The sequence below is a fragment of the Platalea leucorodia genome (assembly GCF_965183815.1).
Source record: "Platalea leucorodia genome assembly, chromosome: Z".
In the NCBI taxonomy this organism is placed as follows: Eukaryota; Metazoa; Chordata; class Aves; order Pelecaniformes; family Threskiornithidae; genus Platalea; species Platalea leucorodia.
The window spans coordinates 52,841,129-52,854,028 of NC_138858.1; the positions used below are offsets into that span (position 1 = coordinate 52,841,129).

General features: G+C 38.0%; 1 protein-coding gene across 1 annotated transcript in view; it reads right to left on the bottom strand.

The window, feature by feature from the left end:
• MEGF10 (multiple EGF like domains 10) overlaps positions 1-12,900 on the bottom strand; it is a gene marked incomplete at both ends in the record, with an annotated part of 75,573 nt that overhangs the window by 13,062 nt on the left and 49,611 nt on the right. The window contains 3 exons of the mRNA XM_082335782.1: positions 836-964; positions 1,335-1,469; positions 3,647-3,793. Of these exons, the coding sequence (XP_082191908.1) occupies positions 836-964; positions 1,335-1,469; positions 3,647-3,793 (411 nt within the window). The remainder of the gene's footprint in view (positions 1-835; positions 965-1,334; positions 1,470-3,646; positions 3,794-12,900) is intronic.

The window sequence follows — 12,900 nt, forward strand, 5'->3', positions numbered from 1 at the left end:
TTCTTTACGAAACGTTCAAATGCTTAACAAGAATAAGGATGGTCTTGCAGCCAGAGCACTAACTTCTATCTGAGAAAATCTTGGCTTTGTTCTGAGCCTTGCCAATAGCTCTCTATGCAACTGTAATAAGAAAAAACACCCTGTAATTCAGTGCCTCAGCTCCTTATTTGTAAAATAATACCTCTATTATTCATAAGACTGTCCTGAGGATACAAGCCCTGGGATGTTCACAACACTACTGTGATAAGACTAATTACAGACAAGCAAACAACAGGTCAAGAACCCTCTCTGCAATGCAAGATTCATTAAGTCACAGCCTTTTTCATGTTTGAAGAGACCTCTAGCATCACCTAGTCCAACATCCTACTCAAAGGATCTTCAACGATGATAATTTCACAACCTCTTCCAGGCTGGAGACTTCAGAGCCTCTCTGGACAGTTGCTGTGCTTGACCACTCTCACAGCAAGGAAATTTTTTCTTGTATCTAGTAAAAGTCACCCTTGCTGCAACCTGTGAGCATTGACTCTTGTCTTTTCACAGTGCACTTCTGAAGCAAGTCTGATGTAGCTTCTCTACAGCTCTTCTTTGGGCAGTGGAAGACTGAAAATTAATCCTTCCTGTCGTATGCTCCAGCCCACTTATTAGAAAAATCATAGTGCAAATGTATTTCTGATAGTGCCGATGAAATGCAGAGAAGTTTAGGATCTCTTCATTATATACTACGAAGTCCTCATTTCTGACTTAGGCAGTGTTTCTTTACCAAAAAGTAGAGAATTTAAATAGCTGGACCCTGATTAACTGTTTTAAAAATAAAGGGAAAAAAGGTCGTACTTACGCTGAGAGCAGTCACTACCAATCCAGCCAGGGTAACACTGACAGGATCTATCAATAGGATTACACGTTCCATTATTGGTGCAGGTGCATATTCCAATGCAATTCTTGCCAAATCTGCCACTGGGACATACTGAGAACAAGTTGTCAGAATTAGAACTCCTTAGTAATCAGAACAAGATTGTATTTATTTTCTTTATTTCAAGAGAAAGCAACTGATCTTTGGATCAAGAAATTTATTGCTTAGTATAACGTTAAAGTAAGGCATTATAAATTCTAGTAAGCCCATTATACATACTCATTATGCAAAGAATAATACAGTGGGTTTCATACTTAAGGATCAAATGTTCAAACAGCTTAAACCTGCTTAAGATTCCTTAATTTATAAACTGCACATACTACAAGAGAAGCTATTTTTGGTTTTATAGTTTCCAAGTGATGGAATGAAAACTATTACAGTGCTTAGTCTCTGCATCCCATAAAGTCTTTATTATAACTTGTACCTTCATTACAGAGGGCTCCTGTAAATCCAGGTAAGCAGTCACATAAGCCAGTAATATGGTGGCAGGGACCACTGCTGTGTACACACTGGGGGCATGTCTGGCTGCAGCGGTGCCCGTAAAACCCAGGGGAACAAACTGGAAACAGAAAGAACAAAGTGTCATTGCTTCCTGCACTTTCTATACAGCCGTGAACTACTTCAGAGCACTTGTTCCTGACTTTGAATTAGCTCTGCTTTCTAAATATACCAGAGTTGCCATGGTGGTTGTTATTATTCATACAGTTCAATGCTTTGCACTCACAAAAGATTTGCTCGTCTTCCTCAAGGATTTACTATATTCAAGTTAGTAATGACTTAGCTGACATTCTATTACTTGTCAGGCCACACTGTACTTCGGTTATGTTTGAAATGCATATATACTTCATATATTATACATATTAGGCTACACATTGTATGTCCTCTACAACATGAACATCTTTTAAAGCATATTTGAAGAAAACTAATTTAAAAAAGCAGAGTAGATAGTGTTATCTGTAGATGAGCAGGGACATCTTAGACCTTGACTTCTCATGTGTTTCCTAACTTGGAATACAAATAACCATTACTTCACTGAGAAAAACGTACAGATGTTTTCCAGTCATCCTTTCATTTAGGTACTCACTGTATTCATTACATGGTACAGGCAGCTACGCATCACCTAACTTTTAGAGAACCTGAGACCAGAAATACAAAGTCGTTCACTTAATTCTTATGCTAAACGCACTAGTTTCTTACAAAATAGAAAAAAAAAGGGGGGGCTAGGAAGGCTGTCACATAAAATCTCCTTCTTTATTACTCTAATCCATTTTGGTGTTTATTTCCTGATAAATATTAAGTAATGCATCAAGAGAAATACCTGTTGCACAGCAGCAATTAGCACTGATGAAAACGAACTCAGAATCTTTTCAATATTTTAATTTTATTCAAGATTCAGCCTTTTAATGATACACTTGATACAAGTTATGTGGCCAGATCTCTCTAGAGAGATTAACTTTTCCAAGTGAAACAGTGCCAAAAGCTCTTCCTGTTTACTGAAAAGGCACTTTTCTGACTGGGATCCAAATTATTCATATGACCTTTGTCTTCCCAGCCTCCAGACTGTGCATCAGAGAGGGACTCTGAGAGCCACCGGACTGGAAGCCTCTTGTCCAGGTTATAGGCACAGTTCCAAAACACCAGGAACATTTTTACATGTAGCATTACACTTAGTCTACTTTTGGATTAACTGATTAACTGCAAGGCCTTTAGAGATTAGATAGTGAGAATAATTACTGCACTTAGTTACAAATGCTTAAGGAATACTAATGCCGCACTGATGTGGGATTTTGTAGTACCATAGGCAATCACATTCTTCAGCTTGAAATCCTGCCATTCCTAGACTGTTAGGACTTCATCCTCCTCTGGTCCTCCTTGTGCCTTCTAGTAATCATTTCATGTCGTCTCCTGCCTTTTAAGCCTCTTTTGGAGGACCTAGTAGCATCTCCGCTTGGCCTTAGTCCACCTGCTTCTTGACCCTTTTTCTGGGAGACCTCCTCTGAAAACCCTCCAAGTGCAGAGGACTCACTGCACTCTTCTCCGAACACCTTTCCCTCACAGCTTCAACAATTCAAACTGAAGACAGCTAGACTGCTGGCAAACTGTGTCAAATCTTCTTGGGAGGGTAGATATTTTACACATCATCTTATTTTTGCCTCCCTCTTTCTGGTATGATTTGCCTCAGTTCATCTGTATCTCTCTTTTTGTAACATTTAAATTTTATAGACACAAATTTTTCAAATGCAACTATGGGTACCCATGATATCCTCTACTTACTGTGAGGCCTGATCTTACTGGCCATTCTTTGCTGCTTCAAAATAAGTGTTAAAAAAAAGCCATAATTAAGCCAATGATTCCTGCCAGACTCAACAGGAAGCTAAGGTTTCTAGCTTCTGAAACTCATGCATGTTTTATTTACCTATCAGAATATGTATTACAAAATTAATATTCATCAATCACATTTGGAAATGCTTGCCTTCAGAATGGAATCCCCTACTAAATTCATTTCTTAGAAAGTCATATGCATAATGACGTCACGGCACAGACAGTGAATAAAAGTAAAGTTGTACCATAACAAGAAGAGCACTACTAGTTGGAAACATTTGTTAATTTTAGATAACTCCTATTTCTGTATATTCATACATTTTGACAAAATGATATAATATATATCAAAATGATGTCATATGTATTCCAAGTGAGGGAGAAACAGAGATTTTAAAGCATTTATTTTGTCCTTACTTCTCTGACAAGTGGTGCCTCTGTATCCTGGTGCACACTCACAGATTCCATCATCTGGAGAGCAGGATGCTCCATTTTTGCAGTAACAAGACAACGAGCAATTTGGACCCCACTGTCCCTCAGCACACACACTGTCACAGTGAATGCCTGCAACCACAAATAAAACGGTCAGCATTTGTAAAGAACTCTTATGCATAGTTAGTTTAAACCTTTGGTCCTCAGAGGACTCATTTTTAAAACACCGCTCACAAAACCTGTTTATGAAAATATCACTAACATAGAACAAGAACAGGGTAAACTTGCATCTCTGCTCCTGCCTTGCTCCAGAACAGTGAATTTCTTTCGCATTCCAGTTTTGATGAGATGTACATAATGGCTGATCCCGAGTTCTGTAACAGGAAAACACTTCTGCGGATTTACACGGAACATAAGAGCTCCATGGGATGCTACCTCCAGGCTTCCTGCCCGCTGATACTTTAAGATCTACAAAGATGAATGCAAACCTCTCAAGAGTATAAAGAGTTCCATAATTTTCCAAGACCTTTATACATATAAAAATTTAAAATGGTCTTTTATTCCTTTTATTCCACTTTCACCACTGGTATCAATAAAGAGAATCAAAAGTAGAAAGTAATTCAAATGCAGCAAAATAATGGCTTTTGCTTCCTCCACAATGGCTGTTTCAAAACAGCAAAAGCTTATTTTCAAATTTTATGTTAGGGAAACGCATGACAAAAGGTATTGCAGAAATCTTTCCTTCTGAATGTAAAAATTCTTAAGGTCTGACATAATTTTGTGTAATAATGGGGTGCAGGACACAGAATGATTTCTAATTAGTGGTGAGCTGATTACTGCTAAGCCTCATACCAAATGGAAAAGTATAGCACACACAAAGGGTTTCCAAACACACCATGTAAGCATTCCAAAACGCTTAGCTGCAACAGTGTTAAGGATGCTGGTCAGTCAGTGCTTTGTCTAACCATTTTTGGCATAAAATTGATTATAAAATGGCCACAGCCTGAACCCCTATACATAAATCATAACACAAACCACTAATTATAATCATCCAATCATAGGATCGTTTTTTTCTTTGCAATGCACCAACATTAAATATAACTTTCCTGTTTGTTTTTTCCACTATCTGCTTCTAAAAAGCATGCTGCATGTTAGATGCCAGCAGGCACCACTGTGGAACTCAGACCATATTGTGTCTACAGTACTTTGCATTAACAATTAAGCATTATTGTAGCGCCTCTACTGAATGAAGCCTAAGGGGAAAGTGGACTGAATCCAACCACAAGCATGTCTTGCTTTGTAAGTATTTCCAGCAAAATACGCCACAGGTTCACTGGCTGCCAGAGTCCTAAAAAAGCAAACAGTTTCACACGTGACAAGAAAAAAATCTTTAACTTTGAAGAGCAAAAACTACTGTTCGTAACCATACTGAAAAATAATTACACTGTTTACTGACAGACCGGACTCAGAGGTGATTCCTCAAACCCCACAGCATGTGCCTTGTAGACCTGCCTATATCCAAAGACTAACTTTCTAATTAGAGGAAAGGTGAAACTCCAGACTCTCAAATTGTTTGTTTCTCTGCAAGACAATCAACAGATTGAATAATCAAATATGTGGTTCAACAGATTGCACCAACTAACACTAGCAAGAGAGAAAACACTTGCCTTTTAGAACCCAGATGCTAACCAGCAGCAGACAGTACACAGGCCACCTAAAAGCCCTAATTGTACAATGATCATTGGTTAATACTGACCTAAACCGAATTTATTGTCAAAGCCCAAAAGGCTTCTTGTATCATTACTTTTTCATTTTTGCCTGCATAGGCAATGTCATTCTCCTATCTTCATCTACATTTGAGAGGCAGTGTAGACTTCCTTCTCAGTAGCCTGTGTCAACTTTTTCATTAACTCCCTGTTTGTGTCTAAATAGATAAAAGATAGTGGTTAGATTTTGAGAGATGCTGATGCATATGAGCAGGATGAGATCATAGCATTTTTTTTAGGAACAAGACCACTTATTTCAGATGCGTGAGATTGCTCTGCTTGAGGTTCACAACTTTGAGAACTTGCGTTTATAAGTCTGTGAAAGCGCAAGCAGACACATGCAAAGGATTTCAGAATTGAGCGTGGCATTCTGTTCACATGAGTGTTATCTGTCATATCATACATAGCTTCACTCAGTGAACCCTGCTAGAGAAAAGACATTTTTCCCGGAGTCTTAGTGGGTTTCAGTGGTGTTCAGTATACAATGGTCACTATTAACAAGTCAGTGGTTGCCAAGAGTTACCATAGTGCATTATCTGAGATTATGTAGACCAGTGACACACAATAACACCAGGCTCAATTATATCGTCTTGATCTGTGCACAGAGGATGCTTTATGACAGCATGGTGTCAAAGGGTGATACTGGGCACACTGGGATAGAGAAGACAATGGGCCCCATGCTGCATAGAGCCATGATACTTAAAAAAGCCAACTACCATTAAAAACGAAAAAGGAGAAAGTTCCTCCAGTACACATCAAGGAAAATTATCCATTAGGGAAACTGAAAAAATTACCTTTTCTTTCCCACTTTCACCCCTTATGAGGAGGTAGTCAGGTGAAGAATGATATCCCTCTACTTAGCAAAGAAACAGTGTACCCTAAATGTCACTGAATAATAATTCTGACAATGTAACATACTGAAAGAGTGCTGAATATGACTTCTGTTTCACTATAAAAGGAATTGTATTATATTCACTACTGACCATAAGCAAAATCAATTTCACTCCTGTATGTGAGTGTCAAGAATGAATGTAGCAGAGTAGAAATACTAATTCATTTAGTGATTTATTGTGTTTCTACTTATAAAAATAGTTTAAATCTCACTCACTGTTATTTAGATAAGTTCACAAGGCACTTAAAAATGAGAAACTGAGTTTCACTTCCTATAGCTGTAAAAATCAAATATGTGTATTTTTGAGAAAGAATAAGTGAGAAATATTAAAAGCATTAAAAAATAAAAAAAAGAATTTTCCAGACCCTGATGCTTTATATGAAATTTCAGCAAAGCAAGCTATGCTTTATTATAGAAAAGCTAGAAATTAGTGAGGAAAAAGAAGCATTTTTACTAGAACTTACAAAGCAAGATTAGACTCAGCTTTTACAACAATAGTATCAACAGTGTACTGGCTTATGATTGCCACAATTTCACACAAGTATTAATCTCTTATGCAATAAAATTGGTTTTGATAAATTTTCATGTTGTTTTTGATACTGATAAGGATATCTGTGAGGAAATGTTTTTGCTAGAGCTATGGACAAAGAGCTCTTTGATGGCCTTCACAAGTTGCTAGGCAATAGCTGAATGGTCATGATAAACTTCAGCTAAGCTGCTCTGAAGAAATGCTCATGCATTTAATGCCCAGTGCTTTATGCTGGGGGCCTCACGTCTAAATCAGCATTCTCCCAGCATTCGTAATTGCATGAATGAAGTAAATAATTCTTTAGGGATACCAGTGTTTCTGCCCATGCTAGCAGAGTGTTTACATACTTCTTATGCTGTATTTTTAAGTTGAGACTCAATGATCCATCCAAGTCAGATCAACGGAGAGCTAATTTGGTTTAGCCCTCAAAGGGGAAAAAATCTACCAATTATTTCTTATGGTCTTCCCCGGCAAATTTATTATTGGACTAAGCATTATTTTCCAGCTTATTATGTTTTCATTAGTCTGATAAAATTTATCCAAACTTTTAAAAGAATTATTTTTTTCATAAAGAACATGTATTTCCTATACAATTTATCTTCACAACACATGGAACTTTCCAGTATAGTCTCTCAGAATTAAAACATATTTGTATATTGGTGTACTTCCCATATATGAGAGCTAAATTGGATATTCAACAGCCTAAACAAGAGAAGGATCAAGCCCTCAAAACTTGGAGAAATCTTGGTGTCATTAAAGCTAATGATACATTTCTATTACGGTCCAAGACCTCACCCTTCATATTTGAGAGAAACAAATGCTAGATCACTTCTGTTCAAGGAAGCTGAGACTTCTGATGGTGAGAATCGCTTCCCTACTTCTCTGTCAAATGATGGATGAGCAGCCCAAAGAAAGGGAAGAAACAACACAGGGAAGTAGTGAAAAACTTCATAGGCACTATTTAGAAGTACCCTCATTGTCTTTAAGGGAAGAGAAGTACCTTGCTCCCTAGCTGAAGATAGCCAGAAGACTACAGAAAAGTGTATCAAATTAAGGACCTAATGAAAGGATCAAAGATTTTTCTGTAGAAGGTCAGACTGCTGCTTCTTCACTGCAGCAGCAGGAGAGTTTGTGCCTGCAAGTTTTGGTAGGAAGCCAGCTACAAAAGCTTGTCAAACAAAAACAGTGCTGTATCAGAGTTTGAAAGCAAACAGAAGTATCTGCAAATCTTAGTGCAAGAATCACTTTTGAGATATCCCCGGTATCTTTCTGAAGGCCATACTGTTGCTACATACTGTCATGCACACCAGTGGTGTTCTTCTTTTCATCTACCACATTTTAGGTAGCCACAAGAGAATACTACTTTTCTTACCTTCTTGATAGTTAGAAAATAAATGTACTTAATCTACTGATTTAAAAGTTCTTCTTCTAAAAGAGTGGTATTTCTTCCACATAAAGACCCACCGCAATGCACAGGCAATAGAGATACAGACACAGTAAAGTCCAGACATAGGGTATGCCAACCCTCTTATTGAAGAATTCATCTCCCTACGTTCGGAAAGTAAATACACCGTTTATCATGACACAGTGCCCACATATGATTTTATTTTGCAGCACACTGAATATTCATCACAATGGGACCTCATGCTTCAGGAGCCCACAGGAAACTGGCCAAGGTGGAGGGAAACGCACGCTCTTGCAAGAGGTTCTCGGCTTGGGTACCCTTTGATCTGCACTGCAACAGCTCGCTTCTCAGTCTTAAGGTGAGGGAGACCCATGACAGTATTCTTTAATGCCTGTTTTCTTCTATGTAGGAGGGGAAAAAATGTGTCCACATTAAAAGCAAAGGAGCAAGGGAGAGTTCTAGTTCGTGCTTCCCAGGGGACCTGGTTATTTGCATCAGTGGGGCGGGTGTCCAATGACAGTCCTCCCTGTTATAATCCAGCAACAAATGTGCCTCTTAGAAATACTGTCAGGAGCACATGGAAAGACACAGCACTTCCTCACAGAAACAACACATCTGGTGATGGGCAATCTGACTAGTGTCAGCAGGTGTCCAGCACAGCAAAGAGTCACCAACACCCTATCTGCTGTAGCATATGGATGAATACTATGCATGCTGGTAAAATGCAGGCTGATATTACTGCATCTGTCTTTTCCATAAACCAATGCTATTGTTTTGGTACAGATAGCAGACTACTGGTATTTCATAATCCCTGGCACCACATAACCTTGAAATTCATTTTAAAAATAACAAATGTCCTATCAGTATGACGTGACATTTCTTCACAAACAGAAAGGTCCAGCAGAACTGCACCCAAGAAAGCACAACAGTAATGTGTTATCAGTAACACTCACGTTACTGTAATACAGTAATAAACAAACTCTCTGGAGAAAAACCTTTGACCTTATTACAATGCTTTAATGTGAAATCTCAGTTTGCAAGAATATGAATTCTGTAATCTTCTAGGCAATTTGGAAAAATTCTATTTTGACAGCTGCTTGCAGAACAGATAAGATTAAGGGATGAAATTAACAGTTACCATGGTGCTTGCTGGATTGTGGTCATTCAGAGAAGCAGTAGAGGTGGCTCTTACATGGAAGTTAACTTCAAGTTTTGGTATAAATTATTAGGAGAATTAATTATCATTACCTATTGGGGGAGTATATTTTCTGTGTCTTTCTTCTGCGTTCTGTTTTAATGGTTCTTACTATTTTCCACTGTCTAGCTATTGCGCTCCCTCCAAATGAAGAAAAGTTATTTATAAGATACAGTGAAAATGTCAAGGGACGAGAGCATTTGGGGCAGACATCATCCTCTGTGTGGGCGGATGTTTCTCTGCCATCCTGTCATGTGGCTCCTGGAACGTGATGGAATGGTCAGATTGCCAGGAAAAAAACATCACCCTTAACTCTTGCTTTTCTAAGCAGAATTAAGCTGCTGTATAGGGAGCACTTGGTGTAAATTACAGAGAGGGTAGGATTTCTAACAGGAGTCCTATAAATGACGTCACTTTTGTTTAGGATGAAAAATCTAAGTATACTCCTAGGCAAGAGAACCTAAATTAAAAACAGAAACCCTAAATTAAAATGGAACCTAATTAAAACCAATTTTAATTATTTCTTGAGTTTTATAACAGCTCAGGACAATGCAATAGTCAATAACCAAACTTACGCTTTCGTTCATAACTAGGAACTAAGAAGCAAAAGATAATACATCGGGCATGTACAAAAATAAAGAAAAAAATACTTAAAAAAACTAAACCATATAGCATCTTATTATTGATCCAATGCTCAGCTGCAGCTGTATCTTCAGACTCAAGTAAAGGGTAGCATGTTAGCTAGGCTGCCGTTTGGTACACAACACCACCACTTGTGCCCACTTCAGCAGCGCAGAGCTCCCTCACTGCCTGAGGGAGCATGCACTGTACCAGGCCAGTGACCCCCCTCCCCTTGCAGCACGTTTCCTGTTCCCCAGTGTTATGGTACAACTGTGTCATCCAGCAAGGGGAAAATCTTCCACCCTTCATTTATTTCTGCAAAGTTATATAAACTATTCCCTCTGATGAAATTCCCTGGGGAAAGTGTAGACAACTGCTCTGTTCACAGAGCTAAGAAAAATATCTTTTTGGGAAATTTATATAATTTTGGTGGCATAAAAACACTGGGGAAAGTTCACCTTGGATTCATCAATTTATTCCTGTTGAAAAAGCAAAAAGATTCACAAGTTCACACTTTTAAGCTTCTTCAAATGTATTTATTTTTTAACACTACCCTCCCAATGGTTTTTAAACAACTAAATCCTTCATTTGGGTTAGATAAGCATTAGACTGATGCAAAATCAGCTTATCCCTCTCTTTGTTTGTTTTGGTAGGTAATAGTAACCACCAAAAACTAGTAAGTCTGATGGTTACTTTAACAAATCTAACAGAAAAAATCTAAGCTATTCTAACATAACTTGTTGCATTTCAGTACCTTCCTGTATTTTCACAAATCCTCCATCTGCTTCTCCACCTATTATGCATACAACCTCCCTTCTTAATCCTACAATCTAATCCTATCTCTGCAATGTAACATTACAGTACAGCTATTTGAGAACCTGTTTCTAAAGTATTCCCTCCTTTTTTTAATCATTCTAAATATATGTCTCTACACAAAGACCAGATTCCTTATGGGCATTGCTCTGACATGTGAAGTGTGGGAGGAGGATTTTTCCAGACGCTGAGTATAAAGCAAACTATGCCGTTTATGTCATGTTGTGTGTCTAGACATCACCAACATGTTGAAACTGGTCTGTTACACATGCTGTTGTGATGACATCATCCAGGGACAGATACTCAATTTTACCTATAATCACTCATGAAGTCTCTTTCTAGTGAAATCTTTTTCCTTTCTAAATATCAAGATGAAATAAGATTTCACTAAAGGCAAAAATATTGTCTCCTGTTCAACACCTGAGTTCAAGCACAGTCAAGGTTTGTGCTATGCTTGAAGCCTTTGTCACATCCCAGGTTAGTTATATCACACTGGCTAGGTAATTTTCATAACCTGTTATAAAAAGTTGCTAGATTTTTAGTATGGTCTTTCAAAACTGCCTATTTTAATCTGGCTTCACTCATTAACATACTTTTGGTCTCTGATGATTCGTCTCAGTTTTAGAAAACTCACAAGATGTATTTTGAGGAGTGCATCTGGAACTTGTGAACAGCTCTAACTGTCTGCAACTGTTCACATGTTTCTAATGTGGGTATTCTTTGCTTAATGTATTTATTAATTTAAGAAATCACATTTTGAGCAGATCCAAATATGAGTTTGAGAAAGTGTGTCCAAACACACACACAGATACCTCAAACTACCTGAAAGTCAGAACCATCATCAAAGACCATTAACATAACAAAATACACACAAATACAAAGTAGTGTCTTACAAAACAGTATGCAGATGGCATAATGCTAATAGTATTTTTTCATAATTCACTCAAGTAACTTTTATCATTTTTGCATGCTTGTGGTAGTCATTTCCCAGAGGTATCTGAGTGGCTGATGGTAAGTCACACTGCAGCTTGTGGGAAGAGAATAACACCAACAAACTCCTGGCTCAGTTAGGTGAGTGCTGGCTCTGGAAACCTCTCTCTTTCACACTGAAAAGGGCAACAACGGGGAGACCCAAGGGATGAGACAAGCCTTCTCAAAGAACTCGGAAGAAGCTTAATACACAGATGAATTGCACAAATAAGAAATGGCTTTGGTCTTCCAAAGCAAAGCAGGAGCGCTTCCTGCCCACGTCTGTATCCTCTACAGACTTCCACTTCCTACTCCGCAATAATCATAAAAGTCATGTTCATCTGAACAGCAAGTAGAAAAAGCACCAGGTAAGCTGCAATCAACTACAACTAATCAACCTGAACTGCAGACACAGAGTATTATGTACTTTGAACAAAACGCCTGTGATCCATTTACAGAGTTAGAAAAAAAAAAAACCGTAAGTTAAAAAGATAAAAATCAAAGTTTGGGAAAAAACTCAGTAAAGACTGTATCTGAGGAAGTCATAAGCTTTACACAAACTTTTGTGGGCACAATGATTTGCTAATTTGTCAAATAAATGACTTGCTGCAGATTGTCTGCTCACCTCCATCTACTATGTCTGGAAGCACCAGAGAAAAAAGGAAACAATTATATCATGAACCCTCAAGTCAATTACGAAAAATATTAACTTATAGATGAGCGAGTGGATAATAAATAATACTAGGTTGTATCTGAAATCACAAAAAACCTCTCCTTTCTTCGCACAGCAGAAACATGCTTTGTTCATTTAAGGTGTGTTTTTCATGCTGACTTCTCATTATTAAATGGAAGGAGTCCCTACAGACGGGTGACATGAAATCTGACCTTTGCAATGCTACAGTATCACAGTGAAACACAAAGCCCAGAACACTCCGAGAGGGGCAAGCTTATAGTGTCAATTAATCCTTATTGAAGATGGAAGAGTTTTCCCAACACTTAGAGCTTAGAAATCTATGTGAGAACTAAAACCACCTCCTAGAGATAAAGGG